This window comes from Netta rufina, assembly GCF_964035555.1.
Source record: "Netta rufina genome assembly, chromosome: 8".
NCBI lineage: Eukaryota > Metazoa > Chordata > Aves > Anseriformes > Anatidae > Netta > Netta rufina.
In genome coordinates, this window is record NC_140131.1 from 9754134 (window position 1) to 9777533 (window position 23400).

At 39.8% G+C, this 23400-nt stretch overlaps 1 protein-coding gene across 2 annotated transcripts in view; it reads left to right on the top strand.

Annotated features, from left to right (window-relative positions):
* Window positions 1-23400, top strand: part of GPBP1L1 (GC-rich promoter binding protein 1 like 1) — a 31967-nt gene that overhangs the window by 7510 nt on the left and 1057 nt on the right. For both annotated transcript variants that reach the window (XM_084290793.1, XM_084290794.1), the window contains exons 2-11: window positions 8012-8914; window positions 9689-9803; window positions 10339-10468; window positions 10825-11108; window positions 13925-13997; window positions 15192-15385; window positions 18772-18912; window positions 21299-21457; window positions 22231-22355; window positions 23211-23313. In XM_084290793.1, coding sequence (XP_084146919.1) covers window positions 9744-9803; window positions 10339-10468; window positions 10825-11108; window positions 13925-13997; window positions 15192-15385; window positions 18772-18912; window positions 21299-21457; window positions 22231-22355; window positions 23211-23313 — 1269 coding nt within the window. In that variant the 5' untranslated portion in view covers window positions 8012-8914; window positions 9689-9743. The remainder of the gene's footprint in view (window positions 1-8011; window positions 8915-9688; window positions 9804-10338; window positions 10469-10824; window positions 11109-13924; window positions 13998-15191; window positions 15386-18771; window positions 18913-21298; window positions 21458-22230; window positions 22356-23210; window positions 23314-23400) is intronic.

Sequence of the window (23400 nt, forward strand, 5' to 3'; positions counted from 1 at the left end):
TTTAAAATACCTCACTTTGCAAAGTGCTAAAACTGCTGGAAAGTTCAGAACATTGTTCACATTTAAACACTATTTAACGCCCTTTAAATTAAGGGGGGCGGGGTGGTGTTTCTTATCAGTAGTGCCAATGTATACACTTGCTTAATAGAGGTGTGTGCAATACCTGGCATCCTGTTCCTTGCAGTAGGGGACAGCAGCGAGCAGGTTTTAGTATTTCAGGTAAATACGACAGTTCTCATAACTACCAATACTACATAACTACCACAGACTGCTAAGGGGGCATTGAAAGGCAGTAGACTCAAGTGGCACAGGAGAGGTCTGTGAGGGACGATGCTATTGTCAGTGGCTGTATGGTATCAAAGCTCTGGGAGTAGTTGTTTGTGGACACCCTATCTAGAAAGTCCGTGCTCTCCCATTCTGTGCTTACAAGATGTTGAGTCTCCTGGTTCTTGCATGTTTAACACAGCGCTATCTTTGTGCTCAGAATAAACTCTTCAAAACCCCCTGGAATGATTCAGTTGCAAATGCCAAGTTGCAGGTTCACACTTGCTCGCTGGGGTTCTGAGCCTTATCTTGCACAGGCTATTGTCAAGGTTCCCCAGAAGCCAGCTTTTCCAAAACATGTGTTGGGCTTTTGTGCAAAATACAACTTGCTTTCACAGATGAGCTTGCAGGCTCTTGTCCGGGAAATCTTTGTCTCTGTGATTTGATTGTGGTACTCCTGTACGTCCTTGTGTCTTCAATTGTTGTTCAGAAAGAAAGAAATCGTCTCCTTTCACCAGACCTCACTGTGTTCTAAAGTATCTGTAAGTATTCACGAGACCGGGTCGTTAAAGGCTTTGCAAGGTATGTGGCTGGATGGATGTGTGTATCCGAGGAACTTTGAGGGAGGTAGGATTTGGTCAGTGTGACCTTTGAGAAATGGAAGCAAGCAGGTAAATGGGGAGGGTGTTTGTCAAACAGTACTGCACAGGGCGCTGGGGGAGGTCTGTCACTACAGCAGAGTTTGAGGGTATAGCTGTGGCCACGTGGACCTTTCTTAACCTGGTTTCACTTTGCTGAAGTTAGTCATCGGATTTGCAGAAGTGTTCAGACCCATAACAGTTGGTGATTTTCCCCCACCCCTTACCTGTTACTCTGGAAAAACTTTTGCAGGGACAAGCTGCTGGCGTGTTTCCATCTGGGAATGGATGCATCTGCAGTGCTGTTTCTAGAACACAAAACAGTTTTGATGATTCTGCAGGATGGATTAATTTGCTTTAATGTGAAAAATAAGGTGTTAATCTTTCACTAATCGTTTTCACAAAATCCATTAATATCTGTGAGTACTCGGGAAGATTTTTTGATACACAATTAACATTTTAATTCATCATTTAGTGTTTTAATGGGCTCAGATTTCCATAATCCTATAAAATCCAATGAGAGTGCTGGGCGTTTTTAGATAGTAGATTTTTTCAGCAGCCAGATACATTTCTAACAACACTTTTCACGGTATTTTTAATTACTCAAATGCAAATGGCAGTTGTATTAAGCTGTTGGGGGTCTAGCTATGATAGGACAGGGACGAGTAAGAGGGGCAGATTAGAGTTGGAGTTCTGGCACACACCACCTCAGGCTTGTGAGCACTACCCGCAGTACGTGTCCTTCTGGATCATCCACATTTGTCCTCTCAAAATGCAGCCGGATTTCAGTAGTGAGACAGACCGAAGGTGTGTCTAGACAATTGTATTAATGGATCCTGAGAGCAAAATGAAAGAAAGTTTGTTTTGCAGATACTTTATGTAGGTGAACCTGCCATTATCTGCAGATACATGATCTCAACTTGAGAAGACTCAGCTCAACAGTTGTTATGACAACTATTGAACTAGTAATGCTGCAGTTGTCTTTTATAGGAAGGCCTAATAATATGTGTGAGGTTGAATCAAGATTTATAATTACGTTATTCTAAAAGGGCTATGTGTGCAAATATGATTATCCTATTAAATGAAATGCTTCTCATAATACCAAGGCATGTTCTGGGGTTGGTTTTTTAGTTTGTTTTGGTTTGTATTTTTTGCAGGGAGAACAGGATAATGAAATGTCATGGTTTTTTGACATCCTTTAGGAAATCAGAAGCATGCTTTGGACTCCTCCTAGGTTGGGCTGCAGGCTGTGACTTGCTCTTTCTGTGCATGTACTGCGTGAATCAAGACCTGTCGTATTCTGGTGAAAACACAGGGAATTAATTCTTTGCCACAAAGCAGCATACACCTGTTAAATGACACTCCACTCTGCAGAGCTGCAAAGTAGAAAGCTCTGTTGTGTGTGTTCAGGCATATCTGCTTGATTTAAAAACGAAAAGAGCTGCACAGAAAGAAAAGTGATGAGGGAAGTAAATTCTGTTCTGCCTTATGCGCCCATTAAATTGTTCACTAATTTTTCTGAATGCTTTTGCAACCCAGCTGACATCTGATCTTTAGGAATATTGCTGAAATCCCAGTTGAGTTTATAAAGATGGCCAGTTAGAAAAACAAATCTTTACTTTTAAGTAAACATGTTCTAGTTAGAGAAATACATAGAAATGCAGCGAAGTGAACTGGGATTGTGGCAGGGATTGACAGATCCTGTCTGTCTGACCTTCTGTAGTGCTGTTTGCTGGATTGATAAATGTATAATGAAGGGTAAACGTTTAATTTTACCCTGTTTTTCAGCAGAGGCTCCAAGGCTTTGATTTGCTGCTGCAAGAGAGGAGAAATGGAATTAGGGGCTGTAATTAATAGGATTCTCTGTAGATAGCAGAGCTGAAGGGGGACCCGAGGAGGTTCGCAAGGAACACGGAGGCAGAAAAAACATCCAGTCAAACTTGTCTGTTTTGGAAATGTGCACTGAAATGTGATGTGTGCTGAAACATGCGGTGTGAGCAAAGGTTCAAAGCACTGATTCAGGGCATCCCTGTTCAGAGGGTGCACACTAGGATGGTGAGGTGCAGCAGGAGACCCTGCGTCTGTCCAGCCTTGCTTCCTTTCTTCCCCTTGGGCAATTACAGTTTTGTGGGCCAAGGCAGGAGATAGAAGAGGATGCAATAGGAACAACACACTGCTGATCAGGCTGATTTGTGCATTTTCTTAGGGTTTTAGGAACATCCTCATTTCTGATTAGCTCGTTTCTCCTGTGTTACGTTCTGGTTGATACAGGTCATGGTGTAACCTCGTTGATTCACACTGCCAGGTATATATGGAAGGCTCAGCTTGAGAAACAAAGCTTCAGAAACTCCCTGGTACTCAGATTAACTCTGGTCATACCTATGTTAGGAGTGAAGTGAAAGTTAACAGAAGGATTAAAACAACTGGACATCTGTAATGAAGGGTAATGCAGCAAGAGCACTTTATGAATGGTGTAGTAGAGGATGTTTTTGACCTTAATGTTGTGTTTCCTTACCATAGTCTTTGTGTTGCTTTTAAATGGAATATGCCTGTGCGTTCCTTCCATTTTTGTGTTAAGCTTCTAATATTTAGACGAATACACAGTGAAATTTCATTATATAAAAAAATCTGATAACTTTCACTTTGTTTTGAACTCCAGTGGTAGAAGTAGTTTTGTAGCAACAAAAACAGGAAAAGATATTGCTATGGAAAAAAAAAAAAAAAACAGATTAAACATTTAAATGCAGCAAGTGAAAATTGATCACTTAAATTGTTTTCATTTTAAAAAGATTAATTAAAACTGTTAGCAAGCAGAAGCCAAGTGCTAATACAGAAGTAAATATTTTATGTATTTATGTTACTTGTCAGAAATTTGTCTTATGATCAATGAAAGAATATTTTGGGGTGGTTGATAGACAACCTTTTTTCTTCACCAAAGCTTATTACAGCAGGTTTAATTGCTCTGAAAAGAGGTATGGCTTTGTAAAGTGTCTCATTTAGTGATGCTCTCATTTTCTGCTTTGTATTTCCAGAAATAATTCAAAACTGAACACCAGGAGAAACAGATTAAATTTGCATTGACAAGCACCTTTGTTTGATTTCTTTGCTTGGAACTGGGAGTGGCTAGCAGGGATGATCTTTGGCCTTGCTGTTTTCCATAGTGAAGCAATTGAAGACCAGATTGGCTGAGCCATAAATGCAGTATGGGAAGGTTTGGGAGCTCAGCCTGCAGAATTTGTTTGTTCCATGCACGTGTTCGTGTGTGTGACCAAAGCGGGGCAGACCCATATGTACTTTGAGGAATCTTTGCTGTATTCATTACTGAGTAGTTGGCAAAGGTCATTTCAGTTCTGCGTGTAGTCAGAAAGAGAAACAATGTTAGATATTAGGAAGAAAGGATGAGAAATGCAAAATTTTGCCACTGTATAAATTTATCATGCTCCCAGATCTTGAACATTTTATGCAGTTTTGTTGACCTGTATCTAAAAGATATGGTAAAGGCTAGTGAGGGTGATCAGAGATGTTCAGAAAGTTTCCACAAGTAGTCTGATTTAGCTTGGAATAGAAATGACTTGATGTTTATGTATATTATATATCAGAATCAGAAATGTCTTGAAAAAGTGAATATGGTGTGTTCAGGTACATGGGTAACACGAGAGCATCCAGTGGAACTGAGAGTGACTTTTTTATCGCCTCTAACTGAAGTTTGCATAAAGTACAATTAAACGCTGTCCCCTCTCAGTTGGGAGACAAAAACATATAAATGTGTTTTTTTTTTTTTTAAAAAAAAAAAAAACAATTCAACAAATTGCCACTGACTGATAGTAAACTATAATACAAACTGCCTTAAGACTCTGCACAACTCAGAAAGTGTGCTGGAACTCCTGTTGCTACTCGTGCTTGTCCTTGCACTTTTTTCTTAAGAATTTACCGCAAGTTATTATCAGAGCAGATTGTTAATAGACTTTGGGTCTTGCCCATTATTATTTTGTGATATAGCTGATGTCAGTTATATGGTAGGTTGTAAAAGTGGTCTGTTGGCCAGGGTTCAGCGTGTGAGGAGGCTGTGAAATCTAGCATATGGGCTAGTCCTGGAGACAAAAACGCTTCAGTAGGAGCATTTACAGCAAGCTTTTGTTTTAACAAACAGAAAACATTGCGTTTTAATGTCATATACGCTATTCTTATAGTGATAATGCATGCAAAGGAAGATGATGACTGACAAGCAGTTTGTCTGTTGGAATAAGGAGCCATCTACAGGCTGTTATTGGCATACAGCTGTCAGGATGTGTATGCCAGAAAATACAATTTTGGAAGGGCTCAAGACACAACTTTGAAACTTCTATCTGAAGCATGTCTTTTGTATGCTACTTGAAGAGAAATGGGCGGAGATTAAGCATCTTGCTTTAATCTGCAGCAACTTCTATGCAGATTTTCTTAAGCCTCCCAGTAACTGCAACATCCACAAGTGGGATTGTTTCAAAGTAAAAGTTGTATCAACAGTTATAGAAGTATCAAAACACTTGATAAAAGGTTTGAGAAGATGTGGAGGTTTTTCCTTTAACAAGTGTCAAGCTTTCTGATTGAGCAGCGACTGTCTGTGGGAGCTGAAGGCGTGAGGTTTGTAAATGTAGACAGCAGCCCAAAGTCCCATGTCTACACGTTGCACCAGGCTGTCTACGTGCATGTTGAGTTGTTGCTCCTTAACGAACTGCCCTGGTCACTGATAATCCTAAGGATATCAAAATAGCAGGTTAAGAGGCCTGAATCTTCTACATTGGTGGTGGGAATTCTTGCATGGAGTTTCACTCTGGTTTTGATTGTGCTGAGATATAAAAATATAAGTTTTGCTAAGTTCTGACAGGCTTTCGTTTTCCAGTTCTGAAAAATAACTGGAAACCTTTTTGTGAAGAGGAACCTGGCTATTGTACTTCCGTGGTGGTTTTATTTTTGTTGTGTATTTTGACCTCATTCTTCAAAATTGCACTTCTGTGGTGTTTGTTTATTTAGGTACCTTTAAGCACAGGAGCCAGTTCTGTGTGAGTTTTGCTCTGTTTTGGTCCCATCTTTCAGTTCAGTGCGAATCATTCCCGAGGTTCATTAAATCAACATCTTAATGATATGACTTTCCTCTGTCAGGAGTTTGACAGGCCTTAATTGCTCTGCAGTTTGTTCTGAAAAGCATATTTATTCAGAGGGCACAGTGATTAATCTTATTTAAATATATCCAACTCTGCATTGCCTGCGTCCCTGTTTTCTTCTGCTTACTACTGAAACGTTTGGTAGCAGCCTCAGAAGGTCACATCTGAAGGAGCTCTCTACCTGTGCTGAGTTCAGCATGGTAGGAGAATTGGTTTGTCTGCAGCAGGTGTTTCACACAGCTGAAAAATTACCCATTAATGTAATGTCTTGAGAGGTTAGTGCTTTTGTTGTTGTGACACTAGCTTGTGGTATTAGATGCGATGTTCAGAAAGCTTCCAGGTCAGCATTGCATATGGCCACATGTAATCTGTTCTTTCTTCATCTCTGCTGGCGCTCTGTTGGGGTTGTGAGGCTGCTTGTTTCCTTTCTGCTTCCAGAAACGTGATCGTGGCTCACATCTGAAGTGCCAAAATCTTTCCCTTCTCCAAACTCTCCTACACAACAGTAACATCTATTTCCAGAAAGAAGAAATGATATGAGGGTGAGGATAAAAAGGTGATGATTCTTACAGTATCACCTGTATGTGTATGTTTATTTTGAGCTTCTATCAAACCAGTCTTAACTTGCAACAAAAAAAAAAAAACATGCTTAGCAGAGTAGAGAATGGCATAATGAGTGCAAGGAAAACCAAAAGTGTTCAAAGAACGGAACCACATCCAAACAAGGAAAACAAGCTCTGGCAAATCAAACATAAAGGCACATAAGGCATGCCTGAAGGGATCCTGAGAAACGGCTGATGGCATAAAAACAGCAATGGAACCTCTCAGATGTTTCAGGAGCAGTAAAACCTATCAGAGTTAGCTGGGTTCAATAAGATAGTTGGAGGATAAAGAGGTCATAGAAGGAAAAAAAAAAACATTTTGTTGTTGGTGGTGATGTTTTTGATGGAGCAACTCAAGGAATTTCCCAGTCTGAAGGTTCACCTTACAGAGAAGTTGGATTGCCTCAAACTGATGCATAAAGATGCAGAATAATTGATAGTAAAAAATTGCTAGTGCCAGGTGGCATTCATTAAAGATTATCAAAGGAACTTGAACACAAAATTTCACAATGACTGTGGTGTCAGCCCTTGGTGGCAGAGGAGTGGGAGATGGTGAACGTGCCCCTTGGTTTTGAAAATGGGAAACCAAAGGCAAGAGTTTGAGACAAACTACTTTACTTGCGGGCAGGTACTGGGATTTTTGTGGGACCCCTCTAAGAGGAAAGGAATAAAGCTTTACTGTTCTGGGGTGTTCTGTTAGAAATTTTCAGTCTGCCCATATCTTGAACCTTGCATAAAAGCCTACCATCACAAAAGGATTGAGTTCAGAGGTGTGGAGAAAGATGACAAGGATTAGATTATGGAATAGGATCTGTTCAAGGGAGCAAGAGTAGGCTAGTGTTTCACTTTGGGAAAAGACTGACTGACGGGGCATAACGCTGCGTGTGATGTGGAGAGGATGAGTTGGACCCAAGTATCCCTTCCTTCTGCTATTTAGAAAGAGGCTGAATGAATCTCTAGTCTTAGCCAATGCATCCGTTCTTCACAGTCCTTACAGATGTTGGTTTTGCTTCTTCAGACTTTCTGGCAAGGCACTGATATAAATATTAGGGCTTTTATTAAATAAGTTGATAGCTTGTGAGACTGACTTTGAGATTGTGGGCCAAGGTTTCCTATCCTGTCTCAGCACTTCAGTGTCCTCTTGAGGAATCCAAGGCAAAGAGTATGGGTAAAGGGATTTAAATTGGAGGTGATTTAGTTCATATGGCTAGATGATTTCAGTTTGGGTTGTGATTGGAGATCAAGTAGCTTTTACACTAGCACTACAGCTGCTCTGTTTTTCCTTCTGTTTTTCTCTCATCGTACTTTGTCATGTTTCAGTTACTTGTATTGATTGTGTTTTGTTGTGTTTTGTTTTTTTTTATAGTGACTACAGTTCCTGTCTTACCTCTTTGATGGAAGAGGACTATGACCCAGAAGTGAACTCTCCTCTGTAGAAGAAGAAGCTCTTGTGGAATAATTTGTTTCCTTTTAAAAGCAGCACCCAGTCTACAAAAAATAGAGTAGAAGAGATTATTTTTAGGCCTGGCATTTTTCTGTTCTTGTGACCTATGTTTCAGCATGTAAATGGTGAAAAACGGGGATATAAACGTTTGTGCCTGCTTTTGAGCTTTACATCAAGTAGTGCTTAGTTCTGTGGAGCATTAACCAAGCTACGTGAAGTGCAGAGTATATCCTAACATTCATTTTTTAAAAAGAAAAATATATACTTTTTTTTTTTTTTTAGAAAACTTATCTGATAAAAATGAAGATTATCTTTTAAGGGCACTTGGTCAGATGCTTCTTGTTTAGATCTCAGCGTTTGGGGCAGACGTTTTTCTATAACGTGGTCCTTTTTCTAGAGTGTTCAGAATGACCTGCAGACCATGAACTATCCAGCAGAGTTGGGTGTATCTGTTCAGTATTAATGATGGTGTGGTTCTGAATGTTGTCATACAGACCTGGCAAACCTTTTTCTAATGTAAAAGCTGACTTCTGTAGTACCACGACTAGAGGATATTTAATGAGGTGAACGTGGTCGTGGCTTTTTTTAAATACAAATTACCTTCTTAGGTATTTTTTTTGTAGTGAGAGTGCAAAAAGAGGTTAAAATGAGCAGCTGAGGGGGTGAAGGGCACAGTTGGCACGAAGTGCGGCCTCTCGTGCTCTGCTTCGAGACGCACTATTGCCTCAAGGCTGGCCTTACAGTATACTGGAGAAGAAAGGAACCAGAAGGTCAGTGAAGCAGAGAAGGAAGTGAGGACATTGGACTGCAGAGGCCAAACTCTGGGTGAGTGATCATATGTACTTTTTTTCCTTGCTTATACACTATTGACTTTTTCAACTTTAATTCAGCCATGAACTAATAAAGCAAAATGGAAAGCTGAAGAACCTTCCACAAAAAGGCAGAATTCCCTTATACAGAGTAGTAATGGAATTCTTATCGCCTGGACTAGTGGAAATTGCTATGACAAGTTGAAAAGAACAGTTCAGCTTCATGTTCCTCAGTGAGACATCTGCTGGTCTTCAGTTGAACTTGCATTAAGATACAGGTCTTTTTTGTGGTCTTTAAGTTGAGGGGTGCAGGAACTGGCATATGGTTGTCTTTCAGGTCTCTGATCTGCTCTCAGTGTCTCAATATCATTATTGGTTTGGTCATACTTAATTTTCAACCTCTGGAATAAAATCAGTGGTCACTCCTTTGTAGATTATGAAAAAGAGCAATGAAGGAATGTACCCCAAGTTCTGACACGTCTTAGTTCAGTGCATTGTATGGCTTGTGTGCTTTTTGTTCTGTTTTTTCCATCTCCAGGCCTATCCTATCACAAACTTCGTAGGTGTGTTTTTAGAATGGAATTGTGAATGGGGGCTAACTAGGAATGTTTAAGTTATGACCTGTTCTGGTCAGAGGAATAAAGCAGGAAAAAATGTTAGTGTAAACAACTACAGTGCTTCTCCCTCCCCCCCCCCCCCCCCTGTAATATAGAACAGCCTTTGGGAATTAATTTATATGATTACTTCAGTTTTGAACAGATAAGTCAGGGAATGTTGTTTTCATTTACAGATCCTGGCCATGAGGTTTGATGCCTCATTTTATTGAAGGGAGACACTGGACCTAAATGGCGCAGCATGACTTTGTTCCTGCCTGGCTTAACTTCTCAACACCACAGTCAACCAAGGTAACTAATACAGATCCCTTGTTCTTACAGCTATGACAGTTTTAAAAGTGAAGAGTAATAAATTATCTGGAATTTTAACCCTAGAAGCATTAATGTCTTCTACAGAGTCTTTGTCATTTCAGCACAGAAGTGCTGTAGTTTGAGTATTTCTGAATTTTAGTAAGACTGAAAAGATCTTCCATTGCTGTCTGTTCTTTTGACTTCAGGGGGAGCGAGTGAATGAGCACTTCTGTAACATAAAATGTCTTAAATGAACTATGCAGAAAGTGTGTATTTGCAAGGAGTGCTGGTGAGATTATTGTATTAGGTTCTCTCTGATTCTTTGTAGGCTATGTGGTGTTGTGCTGTTCTGGTTAGGTTCAGGTGACTGTTGATGTCACTGGCTAGACAATACAGATGTGGATGCTGTATTGAAAGCACAGGAACGTGGGTTTTGGGGTGGTTTTCTTCAACTGATAAAACATCACTGTTGGACACACAGGCTCCTGGATTGCCCTGAGGAGGGTTTTATTATATTACCTTTGTCTTTCTGCAGTCCCCTGCAGCCACCTTTGAGAAACATGGAGAGCATCTTCCACGGGGAGAGGGACGCTTTGGGGTGAGCCGTAGGAGACACAACTCTTCTGATGGATTTTTCAATAACGGGCCCCTCCGAACTGCAGGAGGTGAGTAGAATGGATTGGAATGCAATCTGAGAGCAAACGTTCTGGAGTATTCTATGGAAGAATTCTGCAGAATATAAACATTTTCCCAAAATGCACCTTTTCAAAACATCCTGTAAGAAACTTGTGCTATTCTCTTCTCTCATGCCGTGTGCCCAGGCCTTATGGGGTTTCTGTGGTAGCTGTATATGCCTTGTGTAGCTTGGTTTATTTTTTGAGATAATCACACAGTTTATTAAGTTTGGCCTCGTGGTTACTTAGTAAACACTGATGTAATGAGAAAAACAGCCTGTTATTTCCAGTATTCTGCATGCAGTGTTGACATTTTTTTATTTGCATACTTATCTCCTTTTGTTTAGACTGCTGGCATCAGCCGTCCCTTCTCCGCCATGATTCTGTAGATTCTGGTGTTTCTAAAGGAGCTCATGTTGGGCTTTCTGGCAGTCAGCCTGGCTGGCACGGTCCCTCACGGGGCCATGATGGTGTGAACCAGCGTGGTGGAGGAGGAACTGGAGTTCATCGCCACTGGAATGGCAACTTCCATTCTCGGAAAAGTTCCGCCTTTCAAGAAAAGCTGCCTGTTGAAGCCAGGGAAGAGAAGAAGGAAGACAAAGAGCAGTTACAATTTGAGGAAGAAGACTTTGTAAGTGTGTAGCTTCTCACTGGAAGTGGCAGCTGTGAGAAGCTTTTCAGATCTCATTTTTATTAGCATTGATAGGTGGCAAGGATCTAGAGTTGCATTCCATTCCATGTTTCAGGTCACTACATATTTTAACAATAATTCCAGTGCTTGCAGGATGCTAATTGATACCAAGTCCTGGAGACTTGATGACCTTGCTGGATTATGGGTTTTGGCATGTTACTATATTTTGCCAAATGATTATTAACTGAAGACAGGATTGTACTTCACAAGTCAGATCTTCAGTGCTCAAAAGGTGACACTTTTATGGTGACACTTTGATCTGCTACAAGAGCAGTAGCTGTATTTCCTTTGTGGCTTTGCTTTCAAAGCCTTTTTTTGCTCCTAAGTACATCTGTTCAGCTTATCTTCAGTCTAACTGCTGTTCCTGTCTTCTGCATTCTGGTACGTGTTGGTGTACATGATAACCACCCCAAGCTTGCATGACATGTGCCCAGACCTTTGCAATCATCTGTCTTGAGTCATCTGGAATAGTATTTTCTTGTCGGAAATTCTTCTCTTATCTCTCTGTAAATCTGTAGATCAGTGTTTCTTCAGCCATTTCTTCCACTGATACCTGCAGTTCATCAACCTTCTTTTTCCAGTATTCCAATTTACCTGGTATTGTCAGTTACAATAGTCTCATTTATCCTTGCTCTACTTTTACTGGAACATCTTTAGTTTTCACAACTTTGCTAAACTGCACTCAGACTTAGGGTTTTATTCTTATCATGTGCATTTCTTAATATTTATGCTTTAGGATGCAAGCAATGGTTCTACCTTTTTTTCCAATTTATTTTTTTCTCCGTTTTGGTGAAGATTTTATTGTTAGCAGACCATGCATTTTGTTTTGTGCATCTCGTTTCTCACTTTCTCCAGGCTGTTCTTGACCACTGTAATAAGGTTGATGTTATCTGTAAAGTTCTGGTAACTCAGTCCCTCCACTTAATGTGATTCCTCTGACTTAATCTTCAGTGCTAAAGCCATTGCTGTCTCCAGTACTGAGAGTTCTGGTGATAGCGTGCATGCTTGTGTGTATCATCTTGAGCTTTTTGCTCTCTTACTCAGCTTTTATTTCTGGAAGGCTGCTTAAAGCTAAAATTATCATGGCATTTTGATGTTACCACTTCAGTTTGGAAGGTTAGGAGTTGGAGTGAAATACGAGTGAAAACATAGCTGCTTCAGGCCAGAATCTAGTGACTCCACTTAAATTGCTACAGAAGCCAGTTTGATTTAAACTGCTGTGTTTTTCAGTGCAGTGCATGGGGAGTACTTGCATGCTCTTGTTCAGCTGCTTCTGCTGTGGGAGTGGTAGCCTGCCTCGGTGGTTGGTTAACACCTGGAGAGCACTGATTAAGCTTACATGTAGATTACTGTTGATCTGATTTCTCAAGAATACTGTAATTCAGGATTTCTGCAGGCTGGTTCTACACACTGTCAAAAGCCTGTTGAAATGTAGAAAGCTATTGTAATGATTGCGACCATGCTGCTGTAGTCTGTCTTAGCCTAAATCGTTCTTCTAGGTGGTCCTCCTTTGTTCTCTTTTTTTTAGTGTCTTTATAAATCTCTTTTCCCAGCTACATTGCTGTGTCTTCTCTAATGACTTCCCCCATTGCCACACCTTTTTTTAAAGGTGATAATACTATGCGCATACTGCCTGGTAGCAACCTTTGCTAAATAACTCTTGTATTCTCTTTTCCATAGTGGAAAAACTGTTTTCTGTGGTTAAGTATGTAGCTGTTAGGGCTGCATGGCCAATAAAATGGGAACACTTTTCCTGAAAGGTCTGCAAAACAGTCTGTTGTTCTAAGTTCTCCTGTAACATGAGCACCACTGCTATCAAACTGACCTGTAACTGAAAAATGAAGCACTGAAACAGAGGAATTTCTAGGGTCTGAGGCAGTAATTTATGCTATGGTGTAACATTTTTTTCCTAACTCTTATAGAACAGGAATGCCTACTATTTCAGAAGCTCATTATTAGAGATTTATGTGGTAGTCATAGTAACTAACATATGAAGAATTCATTAAAAAGAGGAAAAAGATGGCTTTATTTTGAACTGAAGTTATTTGGGATGGGGGAAGAGGAATAGCTAATCAGGATCACTTTTCTTTGAATGGTTGGATTTTCTGTATCTGCTTTGAGCTTGGGATGTGTACTTAGTTGTTCCTCTGAGTTCTGGTACTGAATCAAAGGTAAGTCTGCAGAGAACACTGAGCCTGTGTGCAGTATTGCCCTGAAAAATGGACTCAAACTTAGCATAGCTTACATTTAGCTTTTTATCCATAGAGATGTGGCCTGTTTTTTTCATTACTCCTTTATGTTAGGAGCCTAGTGTAGTTCTTTTGTTGGTTGAACTGTTAATACAGACTTATTGTATAAAAATACTTGAGAAATGAGACTAGACATTCCATATACTGATGATGTGGATTCTGTTCTATTTCTTGAGCTGCCGATCAAATACCTAAATCTTTTATGGGTGTGTAAGATTGTGGAATCTGTTTATTGCATAGTAGAAGACTGAAGGGCCTATTGTAAACTTTCTGATAGTTCTGTTGGAAATTAAACAGAAGCCAAGGAGAATAAGAACTTGAGATTTTCAGATGTCTTGTGACAGAGCACTCTCTTGTTCTAGTTTAGGTGATGTTCAGAGAAATCTACCTATACTGTGGTTTCCTAGAAGCATGTTACATATAACAAAAAAGATTCCGTATTAGTGTGATATAATGAATATACTCAATTGCATTTTTTCTTTGTTTCTATTTTTTTGTTTTTTCCAGCCATCTTTGAATCCAGAAGCTGGAAGACACAACAGCCAGAACAAACCTTTAGGGACACCGTCTGGAGTATGGGGTAGGTAAAGGTGTACATTGCTGTATGGAATGCTCATGCTGAAGCAGCGAGTTGCAACTATTATTAACTGTAAATACCTACATAGAAACTATTATTAACTGTAAATAATTTTTAAGTGCTAGCTTTTTGCTCAGAGAAGATCTTAAAACCTTAAGCAGACAGTTTGCAGCTTTCTCTCCTTTGTTGTTTTCCTCCCACAATTGTAACTAATCTCTTGGCCTTTTTGTCTGCTTGAAACCTGTACTTGTCATAAAAAAAAAAAATGCTTGTGGCAGCGATGTCAGTTCTCTGCTTCGTGTCGTACTGCAGTTACAATTTCATGCAGGCATTGCTTGAAGGGCAGAGCAGACTTGAGTGAACTAGACATCAGTTCCTGAGTTGAGATCTTCACGTTAGAAAAACAACAAAATTGTTGTTATTCGGTGGTTTATATTTCCTTTAAACTCAGAACTGGTTTGCTTTTTGATCGTGTTACAATGTGGGAATCTATGCCTTTAAAAAAAAAAAAAAAAAATGGAACTGATAAGTCATTTTCCTTCAACTAAATATAGGTTTGTTAATCTCTAATTAGAATGTAATTAGATCCGTGGGGTTAAGCACTGTAAATAATAAAAATACCAGAAAGAAACAAACAAAAAAATACTTGTAAAAGGAATGCAATCTGGTCCTAGAACAAGTTTGTCAGGTACTTACTGTTCTGCTCAAAAAATAACAACTAGCATTTGTGGATTTTCTAGGTGTTTATGCTAATACTTAAATTACTCTGCTCCTGAAAATGTGTTGGTGAGAAATATTAATTGTGATTCTTTGCAAAAGCACTGCATCTTCTAAGGTATAAATTATGCAAAATATTTCTCTGTTAGTGAATTAACAACTGATCCATGGTTGCTCAAAGAACTGCTCTGATCTGTCCTGATTTCTGCAGTATGGTGGGAAGGCTGTTAGCTGATGTCACCGTAGGTTTTTCCCTTCAGAGTCAAGGGAGTTGTTGTGGTTAAACAGAGGGAAAAAAAAAATGGACTTTGACATCCTTATCTTTCTGCTCAAAGCTGAAACAAAAGAACAGCTGATAGCAATCTCAGAATTAGACATGTCGTTTCTAAGGTTCAGAGGGGAGAAGCTGGAGCAGTGCACTGAACCTGTTATGGAACAGAACATTTGTATTTCAGAATATTTCCTGTTTTGTTTTTACAGAAAACCCCCCTAGTGCCAAGCAACCTACCAAGATGCTGGTCATCAAAAAGGTTTCAAAAGAGGATCCTGCTGCTGCCTTCTCAGCTGCATTTACATCACCTGTTTCTCACCTGGCAAATGGCAACAAAGCCACCACCATTGTCCCAAGTGTCTACAAAAATCTGGTTCCTAAACCTGCAGCTCCTCCTTCCAAGGTATGGGGGTTTCCAACCAAGTTAGTGAAGGAGAGAAAAACCTCTCCCTTCATATCAGAATCAACCATCCAAGAAATAACAGTTGGAATATGGTGGTTTCTAGGGTAGTTGCCTTTTTAATAGAGACCTGTTTATTACTACAGATGTTTTTCCCTGTTTAAAAGTATCATTTGGTTTTGTCCATGTGGAGAACTAATCTCAGTTCTGGCCATAGTGGTGTCTGGTTTAGTGTGTGGTGTTCTGATATATTAGACAAATCCATAGCTTAATTGGACAAAAATAAGCAATGCTAGAGGATAAGAATGCATACTGAGATGTGCTTAAATTGCTCACATGACTATCTTAAAAATATTTATTGGGTTACAATACTGTGTGTTTACAACACAATTGAAGTTAAGATCAGATTAGATTGTAGCATTCTGCAGTTTATGAGCATTAAAGACAACCTGGAAAAGTAGTGGATTCTGTGCTTTCTTTCACTGCAAGAGTGTTGATAATCCAGGTATTTTAGAAGTTAAAATTATTAGCGAGACTGTTCTTTAAAAAGGTATGCAAATATTCAAGAGTATTTGCACACCTTTTTAAAGAACAGTCTCTCCAAAACTTGTTAATTGCTAATGCTGGCTGCTGCATTCCAACAGAGACTTCTGTGATAAGAGCAGAATAGTTTTACACACTTCAAAGATAAAAGCAAAGTGAGAGAGTTTAACAGAACATTTTCTATGAGAAAGCAAGTTTTAGAGCTTCTTTCCCTTTTGTAAGTTTTTCTTAATTCAGACCAAATTTTGCCAACTTCAGGAAAAAAATTAATAATGAAAAAGATTATCCAATAAGCTAATATAAAAGTTTACTTTGAAAACTGGTCCCTTTCTTGATGGTATGGGATAAATTGGCCTATTATAAAGAGTTACTAGTAAGAGTTTTCTGTTCACTGAATCAACCATTAAGTATTTCAGTTTAGGTATGTACTTGTTTAGAATAGCTAAATAAGATAGAGCTGTAGTGCTGTGAGCCTAATGTGGCTTTTATTTGTGTTTGTACAGCTGGGCTGGTATGTGTAATACAGTCTTACCTATTTTTAGCCTGGATGTTTTGAGTCCTCTTTGAAACAAAAAGACAAAGATACAATTTGTCCAAGCCATCAGACTGTCTCTCTCTGCTTCAAAGCAAATCGTATTGTAGTGAAAAGGAGTGCATACAGCTTTTCTGTCTTAGCTGCTGTCGTTGTGTACAAAGATAGTCACAGATAGAATAACTTGGGATATCTGTGCTCACGGTTGAAATAAATCTTCCAGTTTTTATAGATAACTTGAAAACTATGATCAGGCTTTTTGAGACAGCCTTGTGACTGTGGTGTGGAAGTTGGGTTTATGTCAAAATACAGGGTTGTTTGTTTTGGATGTTTTTTAGCTTGTTTTACATAATTTTCACTTGCATTCTAGATTATGTATCTATATATAAACCAGAATTATGGCAATATGTAGTGGTAGCCTATGCTGCCTTTCAGTGAACGATATTCTGTACTGAACCAGTTACTAGGCCTGGATTACATCTGGATTCATCCAGGTGTGACAGCACTGATAACACATGAAAAGCTATAGGGCCAGCGGAGAAGATATTGGCTGGCAATATGTGGGAGCTCCCAAGAGATCACAGTCATGTTAAGTCATGATATAAATGTGCATTTAGTCATTTGTAAGTAGGTTTGTATTGACACGGTGCTGTGATTACAGGGGTAGCATGGTGTGCTTTATTGGTGAGGACTGCAATAATTAAGAATTGTCTCTCATCAGCAGCTCTTTTGTTAATGAATGGTGACCATTAGTAGAGCTAAAGGTGGGAGATCAGCACGCCCTTAGAAAAACTATGTGCATGAATGATGCCTTTTTGAATGGTGCAAGCATGAAGCAGGGATGGTAGGATGCATTATTCTGAAGACTCCAGAAAGTTGTGTAGAAACTGTAGTGCATAAAGTGATAGGGGAGTCAAAACACTCCCTTTGGCCATGTCAGCAGTATTGGAAAGCTGCCACAGGCAAACTGAATGAAATATGTTTTTGTTAGCTGTACCAAAGGAAGAGAACGTAGTGGTAGTGAAACAAGTGTATTGTTTCTTTCTTTAGATAAGGATAATTCCTCGAAGTTGAACAATGCATGAAAGGCATAATCTGCAACGATTCCTTTTGATTCTCATCTGTAATTGTTGTGCTTCAATCTAGTGGTCTCTCTAAGAAAGTAACAGTAGTCTGCCGTTAAATTTGTCTAAGCTGCCACTTTGTGGACAGTGGGAGAATAACAATTAGCAGCCAAGAGTTAGGTGCCTGAACAAGTGCAACTATGTGAATATGCAGAGGAAAAGACCTTGTCAAAGTAATTCTCCATTCTAATTGTACTACCAGGCAATATTAAGTTGGAGTAGAAGCCTGTTAATGTGAGAGAACATACTGAAATAATGACTTCTGCTTTCATTGTTCACAGAATACGAAATCTACTTACTCTCAGATTTAACTTAAACCCACTGTGCATTAGTTAATTTGCTATGACTTGGATTTGACTTCTGAACTCTATCGGTTCAAAAGAATCAGTATGCCCTAATGCTCTGACAGGTGTATTTCTCATGCTACTTGATACAAATCTCTTGTTAGAATCATTGTAGTAAAGACTGTCACTTGAGTGTTTGTCCTTCCTTGGCGAGAGGTCTGCAAATAATATACCAAGTAACAAGTTATCTTGAAGGCTTTGCTTTTCAACAAATCACCACTGTATCTGAAGGGATACTGCAGAGAGTATCCGGACCAAGACGGTAGGTGCTTGTGCACCTACCAGAAGGATGAACTGCCTGCTCTTCTTTTTTCCCCTCAATCAGTACAATGATGGACACTTTCAGAGCCCTAGGAAGTAAATAATTGGTATTCTCAGTGTGGACGAAAACATTTCTTGATGTGTTTCTTCCTTGCATGGGAGGAGTTCCTGACAGATGATGCAAACCCTTTCTTTGTGGCACACGGTGTTCCCATATAAAATGTGAATTTAATTGGGATCTTTTACTTCCCATCTGTGTGTGTAGCTCCAAGATGCATTGCATCACTCAGTGGTGATTCCAACTGATGAAGAGCAAAACTCAATTTTCTCCTTGTGCTCTTGCAGTGTTTTATTAGAGGGAGGTGCCTGTGAAGCAGAATTGTGTGTGGCTTGGGCAAAAGAGAAGATGACAGGGAAAAACTAATGGATTTAGGAGTAAAATTATTGAGAAAGTTCTTGCAGAGGGAGGAAAAAAATCCATACAACAGACAACTTCAGTCAATGCAGTATTTGTGTTACTGCTCGCAAGCAACCCACTCTAGTGCTTTACCATTTATTATATATTTTGTGTTCTTTTCAATATAGCCAAGTCCATGGAAAGCCAACAGAAATGAACATAAACCAGGCTCGCTTTCCTCCGGCCGTGACTCTGCCTTTACCAGTCCAGTGTCTGTAACCAAACCAGCGGTACTGGCAAGTGGCTCAGTCCTTACATCTCCCAAAGAGGTAAGGGATTGGTTTGGGGGATATGATGGGAACTTTATCACTGTCACCTACTATAGCTTAAATGTAAGGTCCTTTCTGCATGTGCTACCTAGCTTTGTACCCTTGAATAATGACTTGCTTGTGTGTTCTTAGTACATCCTGTGACATCTCTGATACGCTAAAAGAAAAACGGTTTACCTGGATGTAAAGACAGAGCCATTGGTGTTTGTCCAAATGTATTAGGATTCCTCTCAGATTTAAAATAAATAAATAAATAAAAAGTAATTTGACGGGTGTTGCAGAGCTAAACATGAATAGACTTGGTGTGCTATTGGAGTGCAGATACCAAGAACAGATGTGAAGCAGAAGGTAAACTGATTCCCATATGGGAAAAGAAGGCGGATGAGAAGGATCTGCCTTAACTTCCTGTAGGAGAACAACAGCATATAAACAGTGAGCTTTGAAGGGATCCAACATGTCTACATGCCTTCATTTAGGTGTCTGTTTTTAACACTGGTAGGAGGTAATCTGCTGAGGTTAAAGCTGCCTTACCTCCACTTTTGGTATGAAGTGTGGAGAGATTTTCTGAATGTAAATTTCTTAACACTTTAGCAGTAAGTGGGACTTGACGTGTTTTGGCCAGCATTTCTGTGGTTCATTTTTTAGCTTGTATGCAAAATGCTGTTCTGGAGCTTGAAATTCCACAAAACTTAGTAGAAAAATGTCATTGAATAACTTTGGATACTTAGAATACACTTTTTTTCTTTGAATCTTTTGGGGATATGCAGTATGGAAGCACAGGACCATGGCAGTTCTGTACAGTGCTGGTAAAAAGGCTACTTCTATCAAAAAGTTCAAGTGGTTTTAGAGTATTCCAAATTACCAGAAGACATCCAGTTCTAAGTCTCCTTTGTTGATGGTTACTTTATGTTGCTTACAGTCAAACTAATTACCATGTTTAAAGCTTTAATTTTTAAGTACTACGCCAGCTTTTTATCGTAGTATGAAGTCACTTATGCCTTGTACAATTGCTAATTTGTGCATGATGGTGTTGAGTGAGGCAAAATCTGAAAAAGCTAGCTGAGAAGTGTTTACCCTAAGGCATTACTTTCAGCACACACCTCACAGGCATTATTGCACGCGAGTGTTTCATGCGCATCAGGCGTGAGAAACATAAACAGCAGTTGCTGCCTGGTTTTGCTTTGCTAAATATTTCAGTTCCCTTAATCTTTGCTTAGAGCACTATGTGGTATGATAAAAACACTTCGTAAAGGAGGTTTATTTTGAAGAGCCTGAATTTGCAACTCTCCCACCCTAGTTCTGTTTTTTCTTTTTTTTAATTAAAAAAGGCAGGAGGGGAAGCTGCGTGCTTTAGGAAATTGACCTCTGCTTTTGTATTGAGAAAAAGATAACCAAAGCAAGTAAAGAAAAAGAATGGTTTTGAATGCAAGGTTCTGGGTCAGGCAGGTATTTAAATAAGTGGCTAAATTCCTCATCTTAGAGTAGCCAGATACAAGGTCTGTGTATGATGAGAAGGTAAAGATATTGGGAACTTTCATGCAGCATGTTTTGAGATTTCTTTCCCATGTCCACTCAAAATGATGAAACATTACATTGAAACTCATCTTGGTTAGCAGTGTTTTAATTTTTTAATTTTACTGTCATGGCTGAGGCACTGCTTATGTGCAAACTGTTGTACCTTATGCCTGGTTCAAAGATGGAAATTAAGAAAGCAAAGCGCTGTCGAAGAGCATGGGAGATTACTTTGGGTTCAGGAATCCAGCTGAGCAGATTTACCACAGGGTCAAGGGCTGTCTGTGACTGGCTAGGCACAGAGTTATCTGGGTTGTGAGTGTTTGTAGGCAAGAATTGGCAGCATGCTCACCAGGAGAGGATACAAAGACTGTGACTACCTGTTTCACATCCAGTTGGTTAAAGATGTACCACTCCCTGAAAAGATATTACCACCCCAAAGCTTAATTTCAGGGTAGAGGCAGCCAGGTTGGCTTAAGACACAAATGTGAACTGAGTCTAATCTCCCTAATTTTTTAATTTTGTGGGCTGAGTCCTGCATAAAGTTTTCTGCCTCCGTATTCTGTTGTAGCCTCCAGCATTACTTGAGAGAGTTACGTTGCCAAGGAACAAAATAAATGTATTCATGGCCACATGAATTGACACCTAGAGGAAGAAAAAATTAGAGTTGGTAGTGATAGATGGGAGCATGAGCTGGTAAGAAGTGGGTACACAACACCATTCAGTATTTCGATGAGCATTTGAAATTAGATTTCTTAAGGGTTTAAGAGCTAGTCTGGGAGCTGATGGGCATTTGAAGGAACAGACCCTGAAGAGGGCCTCATCTTCATAGCAGGACTGTTTAAAGTCTCTGTATTTTACCTTCTTTGTCTAGAGTCCTTCCAGCACCACCCCTCCCATCGAGATCTGCTCTTCGCGCTTGACAAAACTGATGCGCCGCACCACTGATAAAAAGAGCGAATTCCTGAAGGCACTGAAAGATGATAGGAATGGGGAGATAACAGAGAACAGAGAATGCGACAAGCTGGATGATGTAAGATCACTGCACCCCCTGTCCCGTGTTGTCCATCCATCCTCCCCCTTCTCTCCTCATACATAACATGATCATGATATATTGAAAGAGTTGGGTACTGAAAAAAGCAGCGTGTGTAATTCACGCTGTGGTTTAGGAAATGACTGACTTCCATCGGGCTGACACACATGCTAGCAGAGGTAGTGCAGAGCGCTGAGATGAAAGGAGATATGTGACATGCTGAAATGCAAAAGTAATAAATGAGGTGGAAGGCAAGGTGACAGCGAAGTTAATCTAGAGTCTTGAAAGGATTCTCTCAGGGGTTGAACAATTCCATATTTTAAAGTCTTACCTTACTTTCAAACTTCCTTGTCAAACTGCATTCACAGGAAAGCTGAATTCAGTGCTTGTAAAAAGTGCAGGATAGTGGCTGAAGCCTCAGGCTTTGACCAGGACTCTGAATGTGGAAGTCTGTGGCTTAATGTGTATGTAAAGGACATCTCTAAGAGAAGAGTATTCTTGCTTTTTGTATTCTCTTTCTGAAGCTGCTGATTACAGCTTTGTAATGCCAACACTTACTCCCTTTACATCAAAGTGCAGTCTACCAAAGTGACATGTCGTGTTGTCTCATCACAGATAGGTAGAAATTGCTTTTAAACCACTGTCAGCCCAGGCTGTGTTGAAAGCACTGACTAGAGGTGAAAAGGCTTTGATTTACCCCCAAGAGCAGAAGCTTGAACTTCAAACTGTGCTGTCAGCGTGGTCTGTACACTTTGCTTCTTTTTTTTCTTTAGATGGAGAGCAACAGCACACCAGAACCAAAGGAAAATTGGGAAGAGAATTGCCATCAAAATGGCCTTTCTCTTCCCTTGCCAGAAGAGGGGGAAAACCTCTCTCACTCACTGGAAGCAGAACACAGGTAAGGAAATGGAAAAACAAGGTGTCCGGAGTAAAGGAGGGTGAGTCCTTGGACTGTGTGAGGAGGAAATTTATTCCAAAGAAAATTCTGGGAAGTGCACAAAGCTGGACTAGAGGTGTGGGCTTTGTTACTAGTGCTGGGCTGGGTGGAGTCTTACTGAAAGTAAAACAAGACGCTGACAGCTGAGCCAAGACTTGGCCATGGTGTGTAATTAGGTTCCTGTACTCCTCTAGTGCCACATCCTTGTGTGTTAACGCTGCCTAGATATTTACCTGCCTGCATGGTGGGGCAGTGCAAACCTAGCGTGATCCTGGTTAATTTGTAAGTGGATGCCATAAGTGTCATGATCTGGAGTATGAAGATACACACTCACACTTCTTTTACTGTCTGTACTTAGAATACTCTGTGCTGCTTTAAATGCTGTAAGCGTGGGAGAGAGTTAAAGTATTTGCTTAGTATCTCAGCTTGTATCTTGTGATTAAGCAGCGCGCGAGTATCTGGTACAAGTGGATAGTAACTTTTAGAAGATCCTGAGCTAAGGTGCTGGATTGGTTGCGTCACATCTTCCTTCAGTGTCCTTGGGTAGAATTTCAAATTTCTGCTTTATTTTCCTTCTGCCAGACTAGTTATTTACCCATTGTACAGGACTGCTGGTGATTAAATATTTGTAAAAGACATTGAGTATGAAAAATGTTGGGTAAACACTAAGCATTGTCGAAGTGGTCTGTGATACAGAAGATTCCCTGGTGAATTTGAAGTAATGTAACACAGAACCTTGTGCTTCATGGACAGACTGTTCTCTCCTTTACCTTTGTTCCTTTGCTTTAATTCCTGTGCCCTTTTTCCACAAATCAGGTTATTGAAAGAGATGGGATGGCAGGAATATCCTGAAAATGATGAGAATTATCTTCCCCTCACGGAGGATGAGCTCAAAGAGTTCCAAATTAAATCAGAGCAGGTATGTTTCAAACTCCTACTACTTGTGACTGTTCTTCACCCTTTCCCTTCTTACACATCTCCTGTAGTATAGAAGACAACTAATGAA